This window comes from Heptranchias perlo, chromosome 34 (assembly GCF_035084215.1).
Source record: "Heptranchias perlo isolate sHepPer1 chromosome 34, sHepPer1.hap1, whole genome shotgun sequence".
In the NCBI taxonomy this organism is placed as follows: Eukaryota; Metazoa; Chordata; class Chondrichthyes; order Hexanchiformes; family Hexanchidae; genus Heptranchias; species Heptranchias perlo.
This window is the reverse complement of record NC_090358.1, coordinates 16,127,738-16,155,369: the sequence shown is the minus strand read 5'-3', so window position 1 is coordinate 16,155,369 and position 27,632 is coordinate 16,127,738. Positions and strand designations below refer to the sequence as shown.

The window sequence follows — 27,632 nt, the reverse complement described above, 5'->3', positions numbered from 1 at the left end:
AATCCTAACAACTGACATGACCTTCAGACTGTGGAATGTGTTCTTGTTCTTGCAAGATGAAATGGCTCCAATGCACACTGCCTAATGCTTCAGGACTGTATTTTGTTTTCTTTATATTCCAAATTTAAAAGATAATTACAATGCCCATTTGCTTGACATGCAATTTTTATCGCATTCTGACACTTAATCATTTTAATTTTGGATAAACATGACCTCTGGGCATATTATTTGTTTGGATTGTTTTCAATTGATTCTTAATAATTGACATTTCAAAAATGTTTTTTAAATTTTTTTTTCAGGTAGGACACCTTTGACCTTGTCATTGTATGGTTTGATTAGGCCACCGTATATTTACTTCAGTGATATCAACATGTAATTGGTAATTGATACGTATTTATGTTTAAAGTTTGTATTTTTAACAAAAAATGGCTTACACTGATTGCTCTTCCAAGGTGGACATTGAGATGCATTTTGACATATCACAAGAGGTAGCTCAAGAATAAATTATATATGTCACTTCATAGGCACAGGATAAGTTAACAACAGCATAAAAACACTACTATCCTGAATCGACACAGGAACAGACAGTCCTCAAAGAATAGTTTCAATAATGTCTATACACAACATTTGCTTGTTGTCCCAGCATCCTTTTAACTGTGTGTGTGCCTGTTTGAATTTTGTACTTAGAGGTGAAGGATGAGATGTCCCAGCCTTTCTTTGCATTCTGACAGGACCAGGGCATACAGGTATAATGCATTCTTGAAATGCCTGTGCTTCACATCAACTGTGTAAATTTCCTTGCCACAGTAGGAGAGCAGCTGTGTAATACCTAAAAGTTCCTTCTGTCCATTGACCTTTCCCAATTTAAAATTTCAGTTAGTGCTGGTTTACGCACAGTTTTTACTCTGTAGACGATCAGCTGCATTGAAACTGTCCTGTCTTTAACCGTTTTACTACTAGGCAATGACCATTATTGCTGAATGCATTTGCTTCATTTGCATCCTTTGCCGCTGCTAGGATTATCTCAACAGGAGGAATTTCAGAAACAACTCGCTCCCTCCTTATGAAAACTTAAATGTCAAAACGTTAGTCCCATGACATTCCTTACTGTAAAAACTATGCAGTTTCTAGGTGGAGTCGTTCCTTTTTCCTCCACTGCTAGCTTAGTTGACCTTCCCACAGTGCGAAGTGAAGGTGTTGGAGCTATATTTTGCTTCAAAAAAAATCTTTATTGTCTTTCTGAAGCAAAACAACATGGCCTATCAATTGAAGTGCTAAGTGCCAATGCAAATATATTTCACAGTGCTTTAATACTCACTACCTTGCTCTCCAGGCTAAAGGACCCACTCACTGCTTAATGTACCACAGTGCTACTTTGATTGTTGGAGTTCCGTCTCATGTTATTTTAATACTGAGTCAGCATTTCACAGTTGCTGGTGATCCCTTTGCCAGACATGGATGAAAAGCTCTCGCCCACGAGCCCAGTCCTATTCAAAGCCATGCAGACCAATGGACCTGATGTGAATGGCTGACACTATGCCAGAGTCTTCTTCTATAACATTGGAAAGTTATAGCTTGCAACTTGTATGCACCTATTCCGAAAGACTCAGCAATATTCTAGATGGCTACTGCTTCTCACTCTCCATCCCTCAAACCTGGTTGGCAGGAACAGGAAAATACTTCTCTTGAACAAGCTGTCTTTGAATTACCAAGTTCTCACAAACCTTCCTTCCCCTAATGCTGCCTCTGTTGGAGATTTGGATGAAGACGCTGAGGAACTAGAACTTTCAAGTCAGGCATGAGGGTATTGGAGCGTCAGCCAAAGTTTTTCTTCAAAACTAAGTTGATTTCAATCTGTCTCAAAGGGGAGAATTTTAACCCCCCGTGGCGGAGGGGGTGGGGGGAGGATTATAATTTCAAAAATCAGAAACCCGACCCCAACACGGCCACTTCTGGTTTTAATGAAGGCGGGTTGGGGCGAGGGCAACTAACCTGTTCTCCAGAGGTGGGTCCGTAATTTAAATATTTTAATGAGGCTACGTGCCTCAAATTTTAGATTTATCAGGCCCCCCCCCCATGATCCGATCTCTCACCACGATCCCCCCGCTACCTCCGATCTCCCCAAGGCCTCCGATTTCTCCTCCACCAGCCTCTGACTTCCAATCTCCTCTGATCTTGCCATGGCCTCTGACCTCCGATCTCCCTTCAACCTCTGATCTCCCAACGACCTGTGATCTCCCTCCGATCTCCCCCAACCTCTGATCTCCCCCTGCCATTTCCGATCTCCCCCCCCCCTCCCTACTCCCTCCTCTCCACTCCCTGGCTGTGGCATGGTACCGCAGGCCTTCCCGCCCTGTAGCCAGCCAGCCTCTCAATCTGGCTGGCAGCCTGCCGGGAAATGGAGACAAAAAATTTAAATGAGGTCCTGGCATTAAATTCGGCAGGTGCTCTGGGTTACCCGCATTTCCGGATTTCCCGGCTGCCTCCCCATAAATATCGGGGCCAAAGTGTCAGCTCCAGAGACTGGAGCACAAGAATCTAGGCTGACACATCAGTGCAGTTCTGAGGGAGTGCTGCACTGTCAGAGGTGCTGGCTTTCGGATGAGACGTTAAACCGAGGCTCAGTCTACCCTCTCAGGTGGATGTAAACAATCCTATGGCACTAATTCGAAGAAGAATGGGAGTTATCCCTGGTGTCTTGACCAATATTTATCTCTCACCAAACTTCACTAAAACAGATTATCTGGTCATTATCACATTTCTGCTTATGGGACCTTGCTGTGTGCAAATTGGCTGGCGCGTTTCCGACATTACAACAGTAACTACACCTCAAAAGTACTTCACTTGCTGTAAAGCGCTTTGGGACGTCCTGAGGCCATGAAAGGTGCAATATAAACGCAAGTCTTTCTTTCTCCTTGTTTCATGAGAGTCATAATTTAAACTTGTGGAATATTAATTGAGATCAAAGATCAGATGTCAGATATTTTTCAAGCAAAAGGTGATAAATGTTGACCAATGTATCACACAATATTCTAGAGTTGTCGAGGTTAGGCATTCAAAGCACAACTGATTGCCAGCTTAGGAGAGTTATAGAAGGATGAGCTTCGGTGGGCCAACTGGCTTTCTCATGTTCTTATCTTGGGTTAGTTGTTCTCTCTTGTGCTTCACTTCACATTTTGAACTGGAACAGGATTTTCATGTTGGTGCTAAGTAGACTGTAACCTTCTGCATTCAGAGTACCAAATACTTCTGCAAAACTAGACAATTATTTGTTTCTTATGAAACCTGGACATTGTTTGGCTACCTCCAAACAAAGGGTTGCAAAATGACTGATGGAGTGCATTCTCCATTGCTATCGACTGACAGGAAGAAAAGTATCCTTTGCACATGTTGCAAATATGATTTAAAAGAGAAATGTGGAATCTTCATTCCTAAAATGGGAAAACATCCTTGACATACTTTTGGGCCCTTTCATCCTGAAAATTATTTATATAATTCATTGTTAACCTGCAGAAAGTAGTTACAACACTGATTGTGTGGGTGAGGGAGACTAATCCCAAGAAGCTACACATTTTATGCAGCATGGGAACCAGCATTGATATGCAGAGCTTACTGTATTTATATGTAGAGGATTGCACTTGAAGAATCAGTTTCTATCATTTACCTGACTTTCTCAATAGTGTTTAAAAACTAAATTAGCAAGAAAGTAAACATTCCATTCATTGCAAGTGCTTTGGAGTGCAGCCTCCAGAACAGAAGCTTGCAAATAATTAACACGTTTTAGTTTTCTCACCCCTAAATCTGTATCTATCCTAGATTTCTGTGTGACTTTCAACTTGGACGATCTCGCCATATAATTTCGGAAATCAAAAATAGGAGTCTCCAATTGGAACATTTTGTATTGTATTGTGACGAGTTGGCAGATTAGGGGTTAAAGCTGGGTTCTGGTTCACCTTAATTGGTGGGAGGTGTTTTCATGCATGAAAACCACAGCTGAAATGGATCCTAATCAGGGTTTGGGCTATAAAAGGTTTTGATTACTTGTGAGATACATTTCTGAATCCAGTGAAGGGGATAATTCATTCCAGACATAGAGCAGGAGGCAGTTGGATGCCAAATTTTTTAAAAAATGATTCCATTAAACATTACACAGTAATGGATGAAATGGAATAGAATAAAAAGAAAGGAATTTAATAGTGTATGGTATTAAAGCAAAGAAGCAAGAGGCAGACTTTTAACCACTTTGATTTGAAGTAAGTGTGGGAATCATGAGTTATCTTACTACAATTAAACTGTAAGTATACTTTGAGACCTAGGAGAATAAATATTTAAGGGATAGAGATCCTTGGGACAGATACTGACTGCTGTGGAGTGATCCTATTCTCCTGTTAGTACTTGGCTGAGATGTTTCAGACCGGTCTCGCAATTCATGATGGAAGCTATTGCTGCAAAATTTTAAATCCTGCCTTGAAAAATAAAACTTGAAATGATTTAGTAAAGGTTTATATAAAAGTAAATATAATGGTGTTAAAAGCATGCAGTTATCGAATGTTTTAAGTCAGCAACCAGTAAATAACTTTTCAGTTCCGAGTTAAAATATTATATAAAGTGGCTGCAGTGATTTTAGAGGCAACATCCAGGTAAATGTTTTTATTTTACAAGGGACTATTCATTTTTTAAATCTATGACATGGTTAGACATAGGTTTCTATGTAGACAAGTTTGCAGTCTCATTGTCCTTTGGAGAGTCAATCAGTCAGTCCATTCATGTTTTGTTACAGCTATGTGTAAGGGCACTGAGAGCAGATCTACCGGACATCCAAACAGCGAAAGCAGTTTTCAAAAAGGGTATACTGTTTTGTTACCCTGAAGTTACTTTTTACTTTTATAATTATAATTAGCATAACCACTGCATCTAAATACACCCTAAGTAAAAGAAAACTTTATTGAGAATAGCAGGCTGTGGATAGACTGGATGTAAGCAAAGCCCGTTTACACCCAAATAGTTTATATTGACAGCAAAATTCTGGACACACTATGCATGTGTCTGGCATGTAGTTTCTAAGAATATCTTGAAAAGCACTTAAGAAATTACACATTGTTATTTACTAAGTTTTAGAAGCAGAGTTTATGGTCCTGTTGAAAACCAGTATGCAACAGAACAGCCCGACAGGGCTCGTTTAAAAGGTGAAATACCCCAATTGCAAAATACGGAGAAGTTAAATTGGATAAAGCCTGATATCCGCGTGGGCATCGCAGTGCGCGATTAGCCCGTGCCCGGTGGTTCCGATGCAGGTAGCACGTTAGATTTGTGCTGCCTCCTCATTTACCAGATTGAATCATAGCATCGAGGCCGAGCTGCGATGTCCTCTCCAGCTTCGGCATTTCTCACCAGCAGGGGGACCCGTTGCTCGCACCTCTTAAAGGCAGCCTGCACCATATATATAAGTGCTAAATATAAGATGTGGGTCCATACAGAGTCTGAACGGAGATCAGACATCGCACATGTAAAACACAGATGCATGTCCTGTCCCTATGTTTACAAACCTGTTGAGTTATGTTAAAACATTGCATAAAGGTTGCGCACTACTAAATCCTACACCCTCGAATCTGCATGCCAGACCTCACCAATCTGCCGATCTGAGTTTGTACCAGGCCTGCGATACAGCATGCACCAAGGTTCTGTGCTGATGCACTGGAGACCTTGGTGCAAGCGGTGGACAGAAGGAGGGAGGGGCATACTATATCTGCAGGGGGGGGCAACAGGCCTTCCAGACATATGCTCAAGAGGCAGTAGGGGACGAAGTCAAGGCCGGGCACATAGCACCACGAACATGGATGCAGTGCAGAAAGAAGTTCAATGCTTTGACACGAGTGGTTAAGGTGAGTGAGGTCAACTGTCAAGTGGCATCTCCTACCAACTGCACCACTAGCCGCATCCACTGCTCCACTCACTACACCCCCCATCACCTACCTACCAACAGATTCTTTCAACCAGTACTCAACTCCTCCAATCAGATGCTTTCTCTCACCCTTACGCATTACCAATGTTTCAAGCTGCTCACCCACAACTCACAGGTCACACACACTGGCAGCTATTCAAGCATGACAGGCACATCACCCAAATATCCTGCAGGACATTTACCCATGTCACGCTAAAAGCGTGCGTGCACATTCCGGACGCCATTTTGGAACTTCAGGAGGCCGTGTGGTGCCTATATAACGGGCGTTACACAGCTGAATTTCTAGCCCAGGGTATTTGGGTAGTGTCCTATTTGGCAGCCATGCCTAAATCTAACTTTTTTTAAACATTTTTAACCACGTGTAACATTATTTGTAGGTCTGTCACAGTATGAAATAAGCATAGGGAAATGATAGGCAGGAGAAGACCATCAAGCCTGCCCAATACAGTCGTGAGTCTGAAGTATCATGATCAGACACCTCCTACTGACCAGCAGCCATGGGAGAGACAAAAAAGCAGATTAAAAACCCAAGGCCTATTAGTGAAAGAAATCTGGAAAATTCCTTTCCGACCTCCCTTAGGCAATCGAAAGTAGTTCAGAACACCACATTGACCATTCTTATATTAGATGGTACGTCACCTACCTTTTATAAGACATGATCTCTGCCCCAGCCAGGAACTGGTCCGGCTCTCATTTGAAGGTCTGCAGAAAGTCAGTACTTGCTCCATGAACTGCTAACTTGTTCCATAGGTCTAACTGCCTAACATCCAACCTAGCTCTACACCTGCGTAACTTGTACACATGACCAGTGGTCTTCCCCAGTATATCAGTTGGAACACAATCTCGCCCTTTTGCTACTTTATATGCCTTTATCAAACCACCCAAAGTCTACCCATCTGAATCTCTCATCCACGCTTTTGTTACTCCAGACTCGACTATTCCAATGCTGTCCTGGCCGGACTCCCATCTTCTACCCTCCGTAAACTTGAGCTCATCCAAAACTCTACTGCCCTTCTCCTAACTCGCACCAAGTCCCGTTCACCCATCACCCCTGTGCTCACCAACTACATTGGTTTCTGGTCCAGCAACGCCTCAATTTAAAATTCTCATCCTTGTGTTCAAATCCCTTCATGGCATCACCCTTCACTGTCTCTGTAACCTCCTTCAACTCTACAATCCTCCGAGAACTCTGCGTTCCTCCAATTCTGTCCTCTTGTGCATCCCTGATTTCCTTTGCCCCACCATTGGCGGCCGTGCCCTAAGTTCTGGAATTCCATCCCTAAATCTCTCCGCCTCGCCAGCTCTTTCTCCTCCTTTAAGACACTTCTTAAAACCTACCTCTTTGACCAAGCTTTTGGTCAGCTGTTCTAATATCTCCTTATGTTGCTCGTTATTAAATTTTGGCTGATAATGCTCCTTTGAAGCACCTTGGAATATTTTATTATGTTAAAGGCACTATATAAATGCAAGTAGTTGCTGTAAAGTAAATGGGCTCAGCTTTTTAAGCCAATCTGAGTAACTCAAGGTGGTTTAAGATGGGAATCGTTCTTGTGGCCCTCCTCTGAACCTTTTCCAAAGTCTCTATATCACCCAGCATATGAGGGGACTAATTAGATTTGATATATATCAAATATCATAATCCATTGATCACAAGTTTGGGGAATTCCATTTATCCTGTTATTCTGAAGCAGTTCCGATGGCTTATTTAGTATGTGTACTGTTTAGTGTGGCACTCAGGTGTACAAACCAGAAAGGTCCCAGTCCAATTCCAGTATTACAATTCCGACAAACTCTCTCAATACTTTACTTGCACTGACTGCAAAAGGCAGCTTCCATAAGCAGATCCACACATCTTATAAACTAAAAATGCTTGCAGTGTGCCTCAGACCTAACTAACATTCTGCCCTTTTATCTATGGGTCACACTGTACATTCCAGATCTATCCAGTGGGCAACTATGCTAAACTATGAATTGTTTACTACGAGAAAGAAATATACACAAACAAGTTAAATCAACAAATAACATGTTAATTCAATACTAACTTTCACTGGTAGATTAAACTGTTTTCTGATACTTGGTCCTTTATCAGAGTATTTTAAACTTGAGCTTTTGATTACATTTTTCTTTAAGTGGACATCTTGGTGCTTGCGGTGTTCTATGTTGCCACTGTGACCTGTACATTTTAATGAATTGAGTGAGCTGAAGAACCTAAGGCTGCCACTCAGATATGCCTGGTCCAGGCAGCTTCTCATACCTCAGAACAAAGAAGTATTTTCTTTCTTAAGTGAATTACAGTAGAAATCTCTTCTGGAAAGCTGGCAACTGAAAATCGTTTAGATTTGTCATTAATATATAATGCTTACAGGCAGAAGTGTATATTAGCTTTACCCACGGTTCTGAAGCTAAAATTTCAAGAGAACTTAACAGAAACGCAACCACTTTAAACATCCAAGGGCATAATATAAATGATAGGATATAGCATAAATTCAATAACTTGAAACAGAATGGATCCCTGCTTCCATCGCACACTGGCTTGTCATGAGTTAACTGGTCTCAGGTGGAGCAGTGGTAAGGAGCTACACTTGATTTCTGTGCCTCCGGGTTGGGGTGAGGGTAAAATCAGCTAATATTCCCACTCCTAGGGCCCGATTTTAGCACCCGCTCTCGGGTGCGTTCTCGGCGGGGGGGGGGCCTCGAAAATTGCGAAATCCAGGAGCGGGACCGGATCGCGCCTCGATCCCGCCCACTTCCGGGTTCCCCGCTGACGCGCAGGCGTGCGCGCGCAGCCCCCGCTGGTGGGAATCCCGCAGGCAATTAAAGCCAGCGGGGTTCCACTTGACGCTATTTACTTTGCTATTTCAGGTCATTAACTGACCTGATTAAGGGACTGTGTGTGATTTTTGAGCAACATGGGACTGTTTCCCGTACTGGGGGAAACACTCCCAGCTGGAATGGATGTGTTGCAGCTGTCAGCCTGTGGCAGCTGCAAAGGTCCATTTGACAGGTTGGGGGGGGGGAGACCCTCACTCATTGCAGGAGGCCACTCTGTCACTTGGGACAAAGTTTGGCCTCCACCACCCTCCTCCTGACGGTCAAAGTCACCAACTTGCACACTTACCCCGGGGTCCGGAGACATGTACCTACCTTGCGGACCCCCTCAGATGTACATCTTGCGGATGGGGGCCGCCGTAGCTGCAGTCATGACCTTCTCAGAGGGCGAACAGCATCACCAGCCTCACCAGCCTCGCCATCCACGCCGTCCACCTCTAACACGTGGAGCTCCACAACAGAGTGCTGTGACACATCCACCTGTACAGCAGGAGGGAGGGCTACCGCAGAGAGAGATGCGTCGCAGAGGGCACTACCCTTGCCACAGGGTCCACAGACCGAGGCGCAGCCTCCTGGACCTCTCTGAGCAGCAGTGCACACGGAGGCTCAGAGTCACTCGACATGTAGCCGTGGACATCTGCAGCCTCTCTCATGCCGAGCTGCTCCTGGCTGGCCCGTGCACCATCTTCCTACCTGTCGGTGTCAAAGTCACCACTGCCCTCCCGAACTTCTCCGCATCCTTCCAGGGTGCCACCGGGGACATCGCCGATGTCTCTCAGTCATCTGCACAGAAGAGCTCTGCAAATACACCTACACCCACTCTGTAGTGACACAATGGGTGGCATCAGTGGTGGGTCCTCATAGTGATACCCAGGAGTGGGCTTTATTGCACAAACCGGACAGGATTCGCGAAGACATGGCAGTAGTGGTGCCAATAGAATGTGTGATGTGAGTTGTTCTGAAATTCAATAGAAGTAACAACCATGACAAACCCTCAAACACCCTTGTGCATCCCCTTCATGCTCACGACACGTTTGCCTTACGCTGCCTACTGCACATATGTGATGCATGCCCTGTGGCTGCAGCACAGGTGGTGGCAGGTTGAGTGAGGCTGGCCGTGAGAGAGATGCACGAGAGGGTGAGTATGGGATAGAGCCATGAGATTGTATGAGGATTGGGTTGAGTGGTAGTGGCGGGGTGAGTACTGGCGAGGTGAGTAGGTGCAGGTAAGATGAGGATGGGGTTTGAGTGGGTATGAGGGGTGATGTGACAGAGTAGTGTTGGCAGTGCCGAAGGAGATGTGGGGTGGGGGCAGTGTTGTGGCAGACGGAGTGTAAGGGAAAGACTACGTGTACTCACTGTTGCTGACCTACTGAGGTCATTGGACCGCCTCCTGCACTGTGTGCAGGTGGGCGATATGTTGGTGGCGCGGGTGACCCCCTCTGCCACCTCGAGCCAGGCCTTCCTGGTGGCAGAGGCGGGCCGCTTCCTCCCGCCCGCCGGGTGGAAGATCTCTGTCCTCCCCCTCCTCCTCACCCCATGTATTGATACCTGGGGTGAGGGATCATTAAACTGGGAGCAGCCGTCCCCCTGGGCTGCTCCATGCAGTCATCTTTGCTATTGGTTGCAGCATCTGTCAGTGGAGGACTGCCCCTTTAAATAGAGCGCCTCCAGCTGACAGATCTTACTGCGCATGCGCAGCCCGCCCAACGCGCAGATCAGCATCGGGGAACCCGGAGGAGCAGGTAAGTGGATCCAATTAGTGCGTTGCCTGCTGCGATCGCACAGGAAACCCACTAATTTCACCAGGCGCGTTGGCAACGCACCCGCTTGCCCATCCGCCGGGAACCCACACCCCTGGTAAAATCAGGCCCCTAGTTACTATTCAGTGCTACCTGTTGCAAATTGCATCTGTGCGGTCATCAGATGAGGAGGACATAATTGAGTTTGGTTGTGATGTCACCATGGTCGAATAGTTTGTCCCCACTCACTGCTTAGAGCTGCTCATAAAAAATGACTTCTTGGTGAGATAATGAAGGGCAGCTGCCACCTTTGTAACCGTACTTCAGCACGATTCAGGACCTTGAGGAAAGAAGGGAAAAAGAATTATAAATAAAACTTAATTCCCAAGCAGTGTTCCATGTGTTTTCTTTGTGCCTACATAAACGGTCTTGTGGTGGCACAGTGGCACAGGCTGCCACCAGCATGTGGTATCTTTAAATGGTGGGTTGTCAGCAAGTCACCCTCTTGGTTGCAGTTGATGCATGACCCAAGCAGGCCAAGGAATGAGGAAAATAAAATAACGTGGAAAAATATGGGTTTGTGCCATTAACAAAAAAAGAGGCTTTATTATATTTTTAGCGTTTTTTTACTGTGCAGTTATAATAAACGGGTTAATCTCCTGTGGCGTTGCTCATAGATGTAATAAAACAGTAAAGAAAGAAATTAAACAGAAACGGAGTGCACTCCTCAGCTCCTGCACATAGATAAAGTTAAAAATTTGTGCCTCGCATATCATTTTTACATAAATAAATAAGTCCATGCACATAAAACAAAATCAAAATGCTGCAGATGCTGGAAATCTGAAATAAAAACAGAAAATGCTGGAAGTACTCATCAGGTCAGGCAGCATCTGTGGAAAAAGAAACAGAGTTAACGTTTCAGGTCAATGACCTTTCGTCAGAACTGGAAGAAGTTGCAGTTGCGATTTACTTGTACTTCTTTCAGTTTAGTATACTTTATGTAATCGCTGCTCACAATGCGGTCGTCTCAACATTGGGGAGACCAAACGCAGATTTGGTGATCGCTTTGCTGAACACCTACATTCAGCCCACAAGCATGATCATGAGCTTCTGGTCGCTTGCCATTTAATTCTTTGTCCCACTCACATTCTGACCTCTTTGTCCTCAACCTCCCATGCTGTTCCAGTGAAGCTCAATGGAAACTCGAGGAACAGCACCTCATCTTTCCAGTAGGCACTTTACAATCTTCCAGACTCAACATTGATTTCAACAACTTCAAATCATAACCAATGCTCCCATTTTTTTGGACAACAGGTGCTGGTAATGGTTCTGCTATTGCCATTTACAGCTCCTCTAGACCCATCTTTTGCAGAGATACTGATTGTCACACTATACATTAAAAAAAATTTAATGCAAACAACTTCCATTTTTATAGAACTTCTCACACACTTTATTTTGAGGAGGAAAACGAATAGATGTCAAGCAGGAGCGGAAAAGGGAACTTGGAGAAGATTAGGATAAGTTCCGAAGATACGATCGGAGAGAAGTGATTTAAGGATGTTTTTGTAAGGGGGAGGTGGCAGGATAGAGATGGTTCCATAGAATTGATAAGGTCGAAATGAATTTGGAATTTCAAAAAGCAATACATTCAACATTTTTCTTACTGAGAAATGTAGGCGAAGGGTTAAGTCCCATAGATGCCACGAAGTTTGAAAACAGTAGGAAGGTGAAGGAAGTTAAGAAATAGTTGAGTGATGGCAAGCTTGGGTTTTAAAAGCCAGTAGATTGGTAGAAGAAGGAAACACTGAGGATGGCAAACAGTTCCACTGTTTTGTGAATGCACTTATGCAAACTAAACAGCTGAAAGTTCATACTATATGAGAAAAATGCTGTTGAAAATTATAGATGCCTGGTTAATTATATTCTCCATCTTGAAGAAGAAAAGGAAAAAGACTGAAGGGCATATTCCGAGCTCCCAGCAGGGAGCCCATAGCCTGTGATTATCTATCCATAATTTTAATGGTAGAAAATCATGGTCTGTGTTGGATTTTAATATAAACGCTATTGTTACTAATATTGTACATGCAGTTTCACCCCAAAAGAAGGAATGTTACTTTGAGAGAATACTGTATCAAATCTAGCAATAGAATTATTTTTCTATATTTACAATACTATGCAAGTTTTGCAAAACAATTCCAGTCCAGGCCTAAGTATAAGTTTGTATCATCCTCAGGACAAGAAAGACATCTGTAATCATTTGTTCCAGATGTTAATTCACTTCTAAAATGTACTCTCTGACTTTTCAGTTCCAATGTTATGATTCAGAATGAATTTTAGAAGTTTACAAGCTGTTTCCTATTAATCCTAACACCAAACAACTTTTTTTTGGAGGGTGGTTATTTAATTTTTTCATTTTTGGCTTTCGTTCTCTGTATACAGTCATCATGGTTGAGGGTTTCTTGTTGAATTGTTCCTTTGGCCTGATGATAGTAAGACAATTTTACTTGTGGGACATTCATTTTTAATTATATCCAAGTAATTCTTTTACTTCCCAAAGAAAATGCCTGCTCACATGGTATTTGTTCTGCAGCTTTGGTCCCATGTAGAAACACATCATCCTGCGTCAGCCTGAATTTGAAATCAGTAACAACCCAACCAGCAGAGTGGGTGAGGACCTGTCACCTATATTTCAAACTGCATTGTTTAAGTGTAATTGATTAGAAAGTGATCAGAGACAAAGTTTTGAATAACTCGTTAGAAAAGAGGAAAAAACATTGAGACTTAATGCCAGGAATTTCGGTACAGTGTCTCCTGTTCCACCGCCAAAACTTTGGCGAAAGCTCGGCGGAAATCCCGTCCATGCGCATAAATGTGGTTTCCGCCGAATGTACGATAGTGTTACAGCAGCGGAGCGGGAGAAGCATGAAGAAGATTCTTGGCATTAAACACTTAACCAATGAGGAAGTGGAAAATTTATGAAAGGAACACCGCGTAAACGACAGACTTGATAGCTCGATAGCCAGGGCATAGGCTGACTCGATGTACATAATAGATATTGAAATGTTATAACATATTGTGGTTTACAACTACTGACCTGGAAGAAAATGATTAAAATGTTAGATCTTAAAGAAGGAAGAACTTGCATTCAGGATGTCCCAAAATGCTTCGCAACTAATGATATACTTTTGAAAGGTTGAGTTAGATTCCTGATTAACAAGGGAGTCAAAGGTTATAGTAGGTAGACGGGAAAGTCGGGTTGAGGTCACAATCAGATCAGCCATGATCTTATCAAATGGCAGAGCAGGCTCGAGGGGCCCAATGGCCTACTCCTGCTCTTAATTCGTATGTTCGTAAGTTTGTTCGTATGAAATGTAGTCACTGTTGTAATGTGGGCAAACATTGCAGCCAATTTTCACACAGTAAGGCCCGACAAACAGCAATGAGATAAACAACCAGATAATCTGTTTTAGTGATGTTAATTGAGGGACAAATTGACCGGGTCACTGAGAGAACGCTCCTGCTCTTCTACAAATCATGCCATGGGCTTTTTATGTCCACCTGAGAGGGCAGACAAAGCCTTGGTTTAACATCTCATCCTAAAGACAGCACCTCCAATAATATTATTACATATTGGATGCAATGATATTTTAACTGCCTTTATGGTCTGCTGTATATTTGCAACCGTGTGTGTAATGCCCATAAACTGAATTCAATTTAATAGCAAATGCCAAAGTTTGAAGGAAAAAATATTGTTTTAAGAAGTTCCAGGAGAAACAAAATAGAGCACCAGAAGATTTAATATATTTATATTGGATCTGTGAAGCAGGAGATAGGAAACCCATTGAAGTTATTCCAGAACTGCACCTGTGTTCTGAATGACTTTGCCAACGGATATTTCTGTCTTTGAAATATTGTATCCAAAACTGTTTGTGTTCTTTTGCTGTACGGTTTGATTATGTTTACACACAAATTTAAAGCTATGGATTAGTTCAAGTTCATATTTATTAAAATTAATTAATTTGTCCCTGTAAAAAAAGGTGGTATTTCACGGCGGGAAACGTGAGTTTGGCATGCTGATATTTTGGTCTCAGCGTGTGGAAATTAATTTGATGGAATGTATTAGGAATTATCAGTTTCATCCAACACACCAAATCAGCTCCATAAATCAGACTAGTGCTTCCCAGAAGAGGTGGTACCAATGCTGTCATGTATACACTAATCTTCATTGATTCAATTTACTGTCAGTCACCTATAGCTGAGTTCAGTGGTTGAAATGTAGAATTTCTGTTTATAGTGTAACATGTAGGACATAAATCATTCAGACTTAACCAATTGAGTACGGAAGACTGGGATTACGTTCCTACCAGGTAGTCTCTGAATCTGCTCTTGTTTTGATTGTTTTGATTGGTATGGTTTAATTGCCCAGATGTTCAATTCATGGTGATGGTGAATTTTGCAGAAACAAATCTTTAACTTTGCAATCTTACCAATAATGGATAAGCACTCTGCTTTGGTTCCATGTTGTTCAATGTTTATGCTCCCAGTGTTTAATTGAGCTGGACAAATCACGTTTTGGGAATTCACACTCAGTTTTGAAGTTAATTAAATTCCTCTGGATGGAAGTGAAAACATCTCATATAATGGAGGAAAGGTCAATTTTAAAGCATCTTCAGTGCTTATAATAGTCCTGACTTTAAAGTGTACAGAAACACAACTTAAAGACTACATTTATTATAAAGCTGTTACAAGTTATGGTTAAAAAACAAAACAGAATGTTTAACAACTTGCTGTTAAATATGTAGTTTATTTAAAACATAAGATTTCATACAATTCTTTTGTATTTGGTGGGGGAAAAAAAATCAGCATTTAACACCAAAATGAAAATGTCCTAGACCTGCCTTGCTTTTCTATGATCTGTAGGCAATCAAGAAAAGGACTTTTTAAACCCTATTTTGCCTTAAAAGGAAAGCCGCAACCAACAAAAATCCAGCCGATCAGCTTGTAATCCTGAGACAGTATTGCATTACTGGTCACAGCACTTAATTGTAGAGATCATAAGTGACAAATTACTTGCACTTAACTTCCTCCCTCCTCTACCTCAACAAAACAGATGTAAAGAATCTTACAACACCAGGTTATAGTCCAACAATTTTATTTGAAAATCACAAGCTTTCGGAGATTATCTCCTTCGTCAGGTGAGCCTGACGAAGTAGATAATCTCCGAAAGCTTGTGATTTTCAAATAAAATTGTTGGACTATAACCTGGTGTTGTAAGATTCTTTACATTTGTCAACCCCAGTCCATCACTGGCATCTCCACATTAACAAAACAGGATGGCTAGTCAACATTCTTGGTTAGTTGCAATTGTCACCACAATAGAGAGAATCATAAGAGGTTTGTTGACTTCCCTCCTCACCTTTTCTCTCCTGAAGGTGGCATCTAATGCTGGGGCATGGTTCCATGGGCAGTGGTATCCTCCAGTTCCTTGCCTATGTGTCTAATCTTTATGTGTGAGCCTCGACAGTGAGTATCAGCTGTGAAGGACATCGCAACTGAGCTTACTTTGCTCTCTACCAATTTTCACATTTGCATTTCCAGCAAGGGTCACTGGAGAGTGATCAACGGAAACTGTTTAACCATTTATCACTCCACCCCCTTCGTTTCCGAGGAGCACCGGAGGCTACTTGCTGTGATTCAGTACTGCCCCAGTTGAGATTGTCTAACTCACCACAGAGCATAGTTTAAAATGTGGTGCATCTACTTAAAGTAGAGATGTGAGCGGCTTAATGACAGTACCAGAAGCTCAGCAGAAGTATATTAGGGGTAGCTATTATTATTTTTGTGTATTCAGATACTGGTTTAATTGCCACTATTTGATTGTGGAATGTAACTGAGTATATGTTACTCATTGAAAAGTTGACTTTAAATTTAGACTTTTAAGCAGATGTACGTATGTAGTGCTAAAGAATGAACACATTTGAGTTTTGTAATGACCTCCTTCTGTGCTGTTCCGTGCTGTATATTCTAAAATCTAGTCTAAAATCTTGAGTCAGGTTAGGTTGCTGGACACCTCAGTGTAATGTTGCTTTGCTTTAAAGCGAAGAGTTGAGGGGTACAGTTTTGCACTGTGGTCTTAGCACTTGGGGAAGTGATAACTGTAAGAATTTATAGTTCATAGAATGGTTACAGCACAGAAGGAGGCCATTCGGCCTATCGAGGCCGTGTCAGCTCTTTGTAAGAGCAATCCAGTTAGCCCCAAAGCCCTGCAAATTTTTTCCCTTCAAGTATTTATCCAATTTCTTTTTGAAAGCCACGATTGAATCTGCTTCCACACCCTTTCAGGCAGCGCATTCCAGATCATAACCACTCACTGCGTAAAAAAGTTTTTCCTCATGTCGCCGTTGGTTCTTTTGCCAATCATCTTAAATCTGTGTCCTCTGGTTCTCGACCCTTCCGCCAATGGGAACAGTTTCTCTTTATTTACTTTATCTAAACCCTTCATGATTTTGAATAATTCTATTAAATCTTCTCTTAACCTTCTCTGCTCTAAAGAGAACAAACCCAGCTTCTCCAGCCTATCCACGTAACTGAGGTCCCTCATCCCTGGAACCGTTCTAGTAAATCTTTTCTGCACCCTCTCTATGGCCCTCACATGCTTCATAAAGTGTGGGGCCCAGAATTGGACACAATACTCCAGTTGTGGTCAAACCAGTGTTTTATAAAGGTTCATCATAACTTCCTTGCTTTTGTACTCTAATCCTCTATTTATAAAGCCCAGAGTCTTGTATGCTTTTTTAACGGCCTTCTGAACCTGTCCTGCTACCTTCAAAGATTTGTGCACAAAAACCCCCAGGTAGTTGTAGCACCAGCCATTCATAATGCAGCTTCCAACTGAAATTGCATAGGTGAAGCAAAAAGGTTTTTTGATCACTGTCTGGTTAGTTCATGTGCAGCTAAATGATATATTGGCTGCCACTGTATTACATTTATTTACAGAAGTGATGCTGAGCAAACAATTCGTGAGCAACACGGTCACAAATTTAAAAAAGCACTATGGCCAGTTAAGGGGAAATAAATACTAGCTCCAAAGGAAAGTAAAAGAAACAACAATCTTTAACGTAAAGAAACATACCAAGAGATGGGCATAAGGAATTGGATTATGACATTATTGAGCCATTGCAATGTTAAACATTTTACGTTAATGTTTTTGAGTGAACTTTCAAGACATTTTGATATATTGGCTGTACATAACAATTTCACTCTTTCACTGATAGATTGAGCAGATGCGAAATGAACTTTACCAGGAAAGAGCTACAAGACAAGATCTGGAATGTGACAAGATTTCATTAGAGAGACAGGTACTTTATAGTTATGTGAATTTGATCAGACTTTCTTGAATTGCATAGTGAAGGTTCATTAGTCCAGCAACTAATTAAAAAAAAACACAAACCCCTATAGTGGCACACTAGCAGGTTTCCAACCATGCAAGAAAAAGTTCCAACTGAAATTTAGAATTTTATTTTTAAGTAAAAAATTGACAACGGCAATAAAGTACTAAGATGAAAATGGTCATTTGGTCAAACATCCAATTAGATGCATTGGCATTACCAAGTGTGTATTTTTATTTTAATTCCTCTTGCTTGCTTACCGTATACCTGGCACCCCTTTACACCAGTATTCCGGGGAGTCACGGGATTGCAGTCAGGACTGGCAATCCTTGCTGATTTCTTTTTTGTCCCCCAGTGCCCCTTTATTGCTTCGAGGCACTGAGACCTGTTGTGTTGATTGACTAACCAAGCACAGACAAGGGATTGAAACTGGGATTTTGCTGGTTTACTGGCTCAGTGCCACAGTGAGAAACGGATGTTGCACAACTGCTCAAGCAGTGAAAAGGAAATCTATTTGTATAATGCTGATAATGCAGATAGTAGCATGGGACTGAGGGAATAACTAAAGACGAGGGAATAGATTTTTTTTATAACTCAGTTTGATTCTTATGTAATGGAATATTGATCAGCGAGTGGTACACTAGATGGAGGGGTACAATTTTTTAAGCAGCAAGTCACGCTGATTATTTTGGAGCAGAAAAGATGACTACATAGGGAGTCCTTCACACTTGTCAAACAGTAGAAATGGCATGGGTGGGAAAGAGAAGAAAATAGAGAGAGGAATGTTGGATTGCTGGGTCTCTTTTAATACATTTTATGTCCTAGTACTGTATTCACATTAAGTTTCTAAAGAAAACTTTTTTTCCACAGTTATACCCACTTTGCAATCAAAAAGCAAGTGTTCGTACTGTTTTTGAAGCTCTGTTAGCTCTATTAGATTGCCACTACTGATGCACTATTCCCTGAGCAGTTTCTTAAAAAAAGCACTAAACTTCCTGCATCAAAACACCTTTCTGCTTGTGGAGAGCTTTACTGCTTTTTTGCTTGCAGGTGGTGGTTATAGACTTGATGAAACCCATGACTTCAATTGTGTACCTGGCATCAAAACTCACTACATTAAATACACACTGGTATTTGCCACCAGTACACATCTTACTGTGTGCTAGTACTACCCATGAGTGCAGATCCTACCATGTGCTGGTATTGTTGATCAGTACACTCCTTACCATGTGCTGGTACTATCTATGAGTGCAGATTCTATTGTGTGCTGGTATTGTCGATCAGTACAGATCTTACTGTGTGCTGATGCTATCTATGAGTGCAGATTCTATTGTGTGTTGGTATTATCCATTAGTACAAATTTCATTGTGTGCTGGTATTGTCCAAGATTGTATTAATCATTCCAAAGTAAAGGAACTGTTACCAAGTTCTAGTAATTAATTTTGGTGAAATTATTGACTAAAGCCATCCAGATCTCACCCCACAAAAACTGTTGAAATGCTACCTGGTAAAATTGTTTGTGCTTTTTTGGGAGTAAACTTGAAGTGAAATAGTCAAATTTTATCCAAGATGAAAATAGAAAATTGAAACTAACCAGTTATCCAACATCTGTGAAAATGTCTTATCTTAAAAAGAGAGATTGTGCAGGCAGCTCAAAAACCAGTGAAACTCAACAAAAATTGGTGCGATCTCTTATGCAACTTAGTTTTTATTAAGTAAATCAAATTGAAAAGTTTAACATTAAAATACAGTTCTTCCAAATTTTGAAAACCGAATTCCAAGTTGAGAGTAAGTAATTACTGGATGTATGAACACAATATATTCAGTTTCAGAAATGAGTACGTGCCAACAATTTTGACAGAAATAAAATTATATTTAATCTTAGCACAAGGATCTAAAGAGCAGAATTGCATATCTGGAAGGATCTCAGAAACAGAATAAGGAAGGAATTGTTACTCAGCTGGAGGCAAGAATCCAGGAACTGGAAGAACGTCTTGAAGATGAAGAAAGGTAAAAGTTTATTTTTCCTCAAAAATAGGATCAGTCCAACATTGTATACAGCATCTTGCAAGAGAACATCCAATGTCATTTCAATAAAAGGATATGTGTTCAAAAAAGTTTCCATAGGACTGGATTATTTAACAGAATTAGGTTTGGAAACCACTACATATAACAATAAAGGTTAGCGAAAATTTTATGTGCAAGAATAGATGGAGAATACTCAGTGGTAAATCAAAATATACCATTTAATTCTGAAAGCTGACTATTTTCAGCTTGCATACTGTGAAACACTAAAACAAATACTGATATTACAGAAATAAAGGTACTAACATTTTAGAACTAACTTTTACTGTAATATTAGCCATGAAATTACAAAAATGTATGAAACATAATTTTAATTAAAGATAACATCATATAAACATTATTTTCTCTGTGTGAATTTTGTGTTATTGAAGAAGAGGGATGTTCGTGCTGATGAATGGAGTACTATCGCAGTTCAGATGTGTCATTGTTAGATGTAGAGTAAAGCTTCCTTAAAAAGAAAGACTCAAGATACTAACACCAATGTTAGCAATATGCCCAGATCCAATTTCAGAAGAGGACTTTCTTGTTACCATCCTGTGGCCTTATTCAGATCGCCAAAGTAGGGGTAACTTTGTGCTGTGAATCAATGGCCACAAAAAATTGAATTGAATTTCAAACTTGTTTCATGTAGGACTTTCATCTGGTCAGTCCATACTGGATTTGAACCCAGGTACCTGAGGGGGAGATCTAGTGCCTATCCCATTGCACCAGCCAGTCCCCTAAGTACCTTAATTCTACTCACCTTATCCATCTCTTTTACCCCACATCTCTCTTTAACTTTTGTATTCTTTGTCTGTTCTATTTTTATTTTTATACCTTTTTTTTTTCTACTTGTCCTAGCCTGATCGCTCTCATTTTACAGCAGAAGAAATGTTTTTCTTTTAAACAAATGGTGGGGTTTTATTGCTTGAAAATCTGCTTTAAAAGTTGGTTTTCCAGCCAATGAAAAGCTGAGATCGACATAATCACATTATAGATGCAACTAGGTCCACCTTAAACATGGAAATTGCATCAAAACCAGGAAGAGCTTGCATCTAATGGATAAACTCATCAGCAGCATCCACAGTCCAACTCATGGAAATATTTGACCATGATTGTAATGTTGACAGTGAATGTGGAAATGAAGTAACTTATAGCCTATATGTAGTGCATTTTGGAGGTTGGATCAGGACTGAAGTTTAATCTCTTGTTGTGAGTTTAAAGAAACCAATTTGTGTGTGCTGGATTTGTACCCAATTAAATGAGACTCAGCTAAGGGATAGCATTCATTCCTGCACCAAATTGGACAATTCAGACAAAATGCAATAAAACCAGGAATAACAATATATCTGTGTCATCATAAGTGCACTGCAATAGCTGCAGCTAAATCCATGAGAACACATTTGTGTTATCATGCAGTACAACCCTGGCATTAGTTTGTTCTTACAATATTTATTTTACTGTTAATCAGCTGTTTTTGACTAACTAAATACAGGCATTAATAGCTATGTTGCATAACCTGCAGCTAGCAACTATTCTCTGCCATTGAATAAACATAAGGGACTCAAAATGCTCTTCATTGTACCATTAAAATCTACCTCTTTGCCCAACCTTTTGGTCACCTGTCCTAATATCTCTTTATGTGGCTCTGTGTCAAATTTTGTCTGATAACGCTCCTGTGAAGTGCCTCGGGACTTTTTTTTTACTACGTTAAAGGTGCTATGTAAATGCAAGTTGTTGTTGTATAGGTTGCAAACAAATGTACATAATGCCATATTATAGCAAAACAGTACAAGGAAGGCTGATACAGACCAGTGTAATATTGAATCTTTCAGCTGGAGATGTCCTGTGATGGGTATAATTAAAATATGTTTTTAACATCTCATTTCAGAGACAGATCTGCTCTGCAATTGAACAATCGCAAACTTGAAAGAAAGGCTAAGGAGCTAATGCTGCAAGTGGATGATGAACATCTTCATTTGACAGACCAAAAGGATCAGGTATGTGGTACAAAATGGAGAAGCATCCATTTTGTAGCAATACGTTGAGGATGGGCTGGTAGAGTGGGAGGATGGTCGTACTGTAACCTACTTCTGTAAATCCAAGGATCTATGCCAGGGCCAGTTTGAAACTTTTGCTGGAAAGCAGCATGACAATTAGTATTTACATTTAACTGTACTCTGATTCTAGACAATTTCCTGGCATCGCTTAAGGACTGCTAAACAATATTGCCTTGGATTAAATTTAAAACTGAATGAAATGACTCAAGCTTTTCAAGACTTTTTAGTTTCAGATATAACCAGTAAAATGGGGCATGTGCAAGTTTAAAGAAAATAGTTTCAAGAGAAGGTAAAGGCCAATAATTCAAACTGTTAAACTGGCTGAACATTGTTCAATCTACAGTTTTTAGTCAAATATTTATAAACCGAAATGCAGCTTCTTTAAAATGTTTTTTGCAGGTTTGTAAGGAATTTGCTGAATGTGATCAATCTTTCAATAATTTTATAGTTGAACCTACGATTAAAAGCTCTAAAAAGGCAAGTAGATGAAGCAGAGGAAGCAATAGATCGCTTGGAAAATGCAAAGAGAAAGCTGCAGAGAGAACTGGAGGAACAAATGGAAGCCAATGAAGAACTTCAAGGACAAATGAATACTTTAAGAAAAGATCTCAGGTACGTTTGTGTCTGTTTCCAAGTATCAAAAATGCAAGTGAGATGCAGTTTGCCGATATGCTGTCTAGCGTGTGAATATTCCAATAGATTTTAATATCCCTTGTGCTGATTGTAAAGATGTGTACCTGATTTTAATTATGTAAAATAGGGAGTGATATGAATGGCACACGAGCTTATCATTCCCACTGCCATCAGTGTTTTAAAGTAGCACAAGCTGTGTATAGTACAGCATGCTGACCTCACAAGTTACCAGTTAAACAATTTTAATCTCAGTGCCAATTGAAACATTGGGGAATGGTTTTGTAAATCCATTTTTCCTCTATTGCTCATTTTTATTCAGAAATAATGTACTTTTCTTTTGCCAGTAACGTTCAGTCCCAATGTAATACTGGCGCTTGTAATTTTTTGTGAGAAAGGGCTGTGATTTTCTAGCCTGTAAAATCAAGGAAGTAGGTGGTATAATGGAGCAGAAGTAACATTTTCCTCACACATGCAGGAAATGATACAGAAATTTCACAAATTGTAAATTGGGGGAGGAAATTTCACATGGAAGGATTTTCAGTTGCCAAATATAATGGTCATCATCCTGAATTCTAGTTTCCCTTTGAATCTCATGGGAAAAATGTGTTTGTGTTTTTTTTATATATAAATGTTCACCATGCTGTATAAATGCAGTACTTCTTCATTAAAAGCCACTGAAATACCTCTCATAATTTATCCGTTTTGTTGACAGACGTAAGAATTCATCAACAAAGGTTTCATCCTCAGTTCTAAATGATTTTGAGAATGATTACAGTACAGATGAAGACAGTATCTATGACACCGGGTTTAAACAGTTAAAGGAAGGTAACTTGTAGACTTGAATCTAAACCAACGCTTAATCATTAGAAAGGGAAGAAGCAATACAATGGCATAATTAACTGTACTGGATACTGTATCTTGTCCTAGGTTTTGTATTGAATTCCCTAATCATACTGATGCCATTTGATATGTGAAATGTCTTAAACACCCGTTCACTACTGCCTCACCGGATGCCATTCTGGGTTTTATATATTTGGAGTCCTTTGGAAAACTGACAATTAAAGGAAGGCCATATTTTATTGATCATTCAGTTTGAAGGGAATTTATAAATGCTTCAATTTTTAAAAAACTTGACACAATGATTAGCAGTTAGATGTTAAATTGTGTACAGGTTGTAAATAAATTTAAACCACAGAGATTATTTTCCTTTATTATTTAAACTGCTATAGTGCCAGCAATACTTTAGCTAATATCTTCAGTGGTTGTTATATTAACCTTGTGCTTTTTCTGCCAATTTTTCCCTTCCCCTTTGCACCTAAAGCCACTGACTTTTTGCTGGGGTATGGTTCCCCACCACTGGGACTTTCTGGTCTCTTGCGTAAGTGACCGTTTTTCACATGTGAGTCTAGACAGTGAATGTTGCACTATTTGACCACAGTCAAGCTTGATACTGTCCTCATCTGATATCCACAAAGTTGCATTTCCAGCAGGGGCTACTGGAGCAACTAGGAGCAGGTACCTGACCCCCTCCCTCTCCCTAACCTATAGGAGCTAAGGCCAATTGTAGTGCCCCTCATGCTACCCCAGCTGAGACCAGCCAATGCTGTATAGGTAATGGATTGAACCTGGGATCTTCCCGGTCTGTATGGCTCAACTATCCACTGGCATAACAACTGAGTCATTGGGAGAGCTTAAACTCGCCATTTGTTGAAAATGATCTGTATTACTTCCCCCGACGGTTCAGTTCTCAAAGCCACCATGGAACTGAGCCACGGAGAAGAAAAGGTCCAGGGTTCATTTCCCTTTTGTGTACTGAGTTAGTTGACATCAGATGGGGGTGGCAGTCAGAGTACTACAGTTAACCACAGTGCCCTTGGGCTGAAGAGGAGTAAACGGATCTAGCTTCCCACTCATTGTGGTCCAGTGACCCCTGCTGGAAAATGTGTGTGTGTGCGGTGTCAGACAAGGACAGGATCAGGCTCCACTCTGTGCCCCTGTGATGAAATAACTTGCTGACATTTACTATCTGGATTCACACATTAAGAAATGACGAGAGGGCCTCTGTGTTATGTATCCATACCCCAGCATGTCATTACCTTCAGGAGAGACGGGAAAAAGATTTGGAAAGAAGGGAATTCTGTATCTGAAGGCTAAACAGTTTAACAGAGTATACATTTCCTGACACATTAGGTGTAGTTAAAATTAATGCCATTCAAAAATTTGAAGAAAGTTGCAACCATTTTCAACAAAGGTCTTGCTAATGCAGGTTACTTAAATTGTCTCTTTTTTCACAACAGTACATCTGCCATTGAATATTTCTTGCTTTTAAATATAACCTAGATAATATTGCAATGTCTTAAATGTCATTGTTTAAATATTTTCTGAAGTGTGGTCTAGAGCTGATGTTCTATTTTACTCTTGCCTTAATTATGTATCAGTTACTCAAAAATAGTTCTACTTTCAGTGTTTGATTAAATATGAAAGTTATCCAGTATTGTGATATCTGCCATCTTAATCTGGATAACATAATGACTTTTTATATATATATATATATTGTATAAAAAATATTTTGCTAAACTGATTTTTATTATTCCAGTAACATATAATGGAAGCTAAAATAAATGCACACTGTTGAGTGACAATCAATAAAGTGCAATATATTTGCAAACATTTAACATGATTTATTGTACCAAGAAGATGCAAGAGGTGAATAGTTGTATTTGGATGTCTTTTACTACACCACTGCTGAATGTCTTATTCTACATCACTGCATTTACTAGTTTCTGTTCAGGGCATTAGGATTGGACAAGATTTAATGTTTTTAAACACTGAAGCTACCTCCATGCATGCAAAGCTGTAAAGACACCAATTACTACAAATAAAGTTTTTTAAAACCACATTTATTTGTAGTTGTCATTATGCATATTGTTTCTGCTCACAAGTGACTATAAAACACGAGTATTTGTTATACGATAATCACTGAACAGTACCTTTCCTAAAAACACCGTACTACTGTGTCTTAAAGAGTCAAATTTTAAAAAAGATTTTGATCAAGTTACCATATTAACACTGAAAGTGATGTTAACTATTTCAAAATTGTTTGTGGTCTGCTTAATTCCTGCATTTGAATAAAAAAAACTGTTAATCAAGAATGGGTTTTATTGCATCTCGAATGTTGAGTTTTGACTTTCTACAACATCAGACTGTAAAGCCTGTTTCTGCCTTTTATTTTATAAAGCTGTTAATTAACATTCAGCAATATCATTTTGTAGTACCAAAATGAAGTGTTGGCAGATATAGTGAGTTCTCAAAAAGTTAGTCAGCACAGATGGAGCATCCCCCCATTACATCTTTGCTCTTGAACACATTGCAAAGTTGACATACTTTTGTTCTGACAGTGGAGTTGATTTTACACTTCTCCACAAAAGATATTTTCTTTGAAGAAATATTTTAAGTAAATTTATCACAAGTCATTCATCAAGTTGAGGCTAATTGAAATTAGTTTGGATAAAATGAGGCCCACTGTAAATGTCGCTAAGTTTTCCATTGACCAGGCGTAATGAATATTAGTTATTTAAATACACCATCCAACTATAAAATTATTGATCGATATCTCAATTAAGTTATCAAAAAAAATTTCCATTTGTCCATATATTGAGAGAGCTGTATGTAATGTGGATTATAAACTAGCTTCCAAGTAGGAAGCCACAAGTACTATTGATTCTTGTTGACGGATTACAGGTGTCAAACACAGCAGGCCAGATTCTGTGCCATTACTTGTCTCCAAGGCAGAGATTCCACTTTATTGCGGTTTTTTATTTAGAGACATAATTACTTACAACTTGCAAGTCACTGTTTCGGTACGCAATACTTGGAGAAAGATACGTCGGCACATTGGGATGTTAGTATAAGCATGTTAGGAGGCAGAAGCTTACAGAGGCCGAGGTTCCTTGGAGGCATCTGTTGGTTTGTCTAGACCAGGGAGGTATTAAGGGTCTTTCCTACATCGAGAGATATTGTGGGGTTGGTCTGTTGTGGGGCTTTAACAGCCCAGTGAAATAATCAGTGCAGTTCTTATTTTTTTCCATCATTTTTGTAAGATCCCACTTCAGTTGTCTATTTTTGTAAAAGCAATGGGCTGTGGATATCTTCATACATGTGAAACCTAATCTTGCTCTTGGTTCTTGCTTTTGCTTTTGCTGCACTCTGCTGGGTCCCCCAGTAGAGGGCAGCAGAATCAAGGTTTGGTACTTTAAATTATCCTTTTGTTTTAATGGATTGTGCGATACTTAATATTAAACATAATCAAATCATACATGTTTTATTCAGCACTCTCACCTCTCCATGCCCTACCCCAGGAATACTGTCCTATTATGCTTCCACACCTACCTGTACCAACGTAGTCATTACATCTTCTCCAAAGGCTTCACCCCTGCTCATGTGGTCATCTCTAGCGTGCCCCAAGGTTCCACCCTTCATCTCTTCCTGTTGCTAATCATGCTGTCCCTTGATGACATCATTCATAAGCACAGGGTTGACTTCCATACGTATACCAATGCCTCCTAACTTTAACTCTGCCAGCACGCCTGACTACTCAATTACACAGCCATGGTGTTCTGCTTGACCCTGACAACCCCACATCAAGACCACCTGCTTCCTTCCTCACGGCATTACCTGCCTATGTCCCTTGGTTGCATGCTGGAATTTAGTAAAATCGCACCACGTCTTCAATCTGTTGATCTGAGTCTTGAAAATTTTAATTGATCCAGCATCCACAGCCTTTTGGGGAGAGAATTCCCACTACCTTTTGTGTGGGAAAAAGTGCTTCCTGATTTCACTCCTGAATGACCTTGCTCTAATTTTAAGGTTGTGCCCCCTTGTGTCTGATTGTCCTTTCTTTTCATATAATTGAATAATATTTCAAAGAAGAGAAAGGGGTCTTCCCAATGTAAAA

General features: G+C 40.4%; 1 protein-coding gene across 3 annotated transcripts in view; it reads left to right on the top strand.

Moving 5' to 3' along the window:
• The window catches only part of cgnl1 (cingulin-like 1), a 138,671-nt gene extending 113,094 nt beyond the window's left edge, over positions 1–25,577 (top strand). For all 3 annotated transcript variants that reach the window (XM_067971511.1, XM_067971509.1, XM_067971510.1), the window contains 5 exons: positions 17,808–17,891; positions 19,807–19,931; positions 21,877–21,985; positions 22,494–22,657; positions 23,391–25,577. In XM_067971511.1, coding sequence (XP_067827612.1) covers positions 17,808–17,891; positions 19,807–19,931; positions 21,877–21,985; positions 22,494–22,657; positions 23,391–23,514 — 606 coding nt within the window. In that variant the 3' untranslated portion in view covers positions 23,515–25,577. The remainder of the gene's footprint in view (positions 1–17,807; positions 17,892–19,806; positions 19,932–21,876; positions 21,986–22,493; positions 22,658–23,390) is intronic.
• Positions 25,578–27,632: the final 2,055 nt, after the last annotated feature.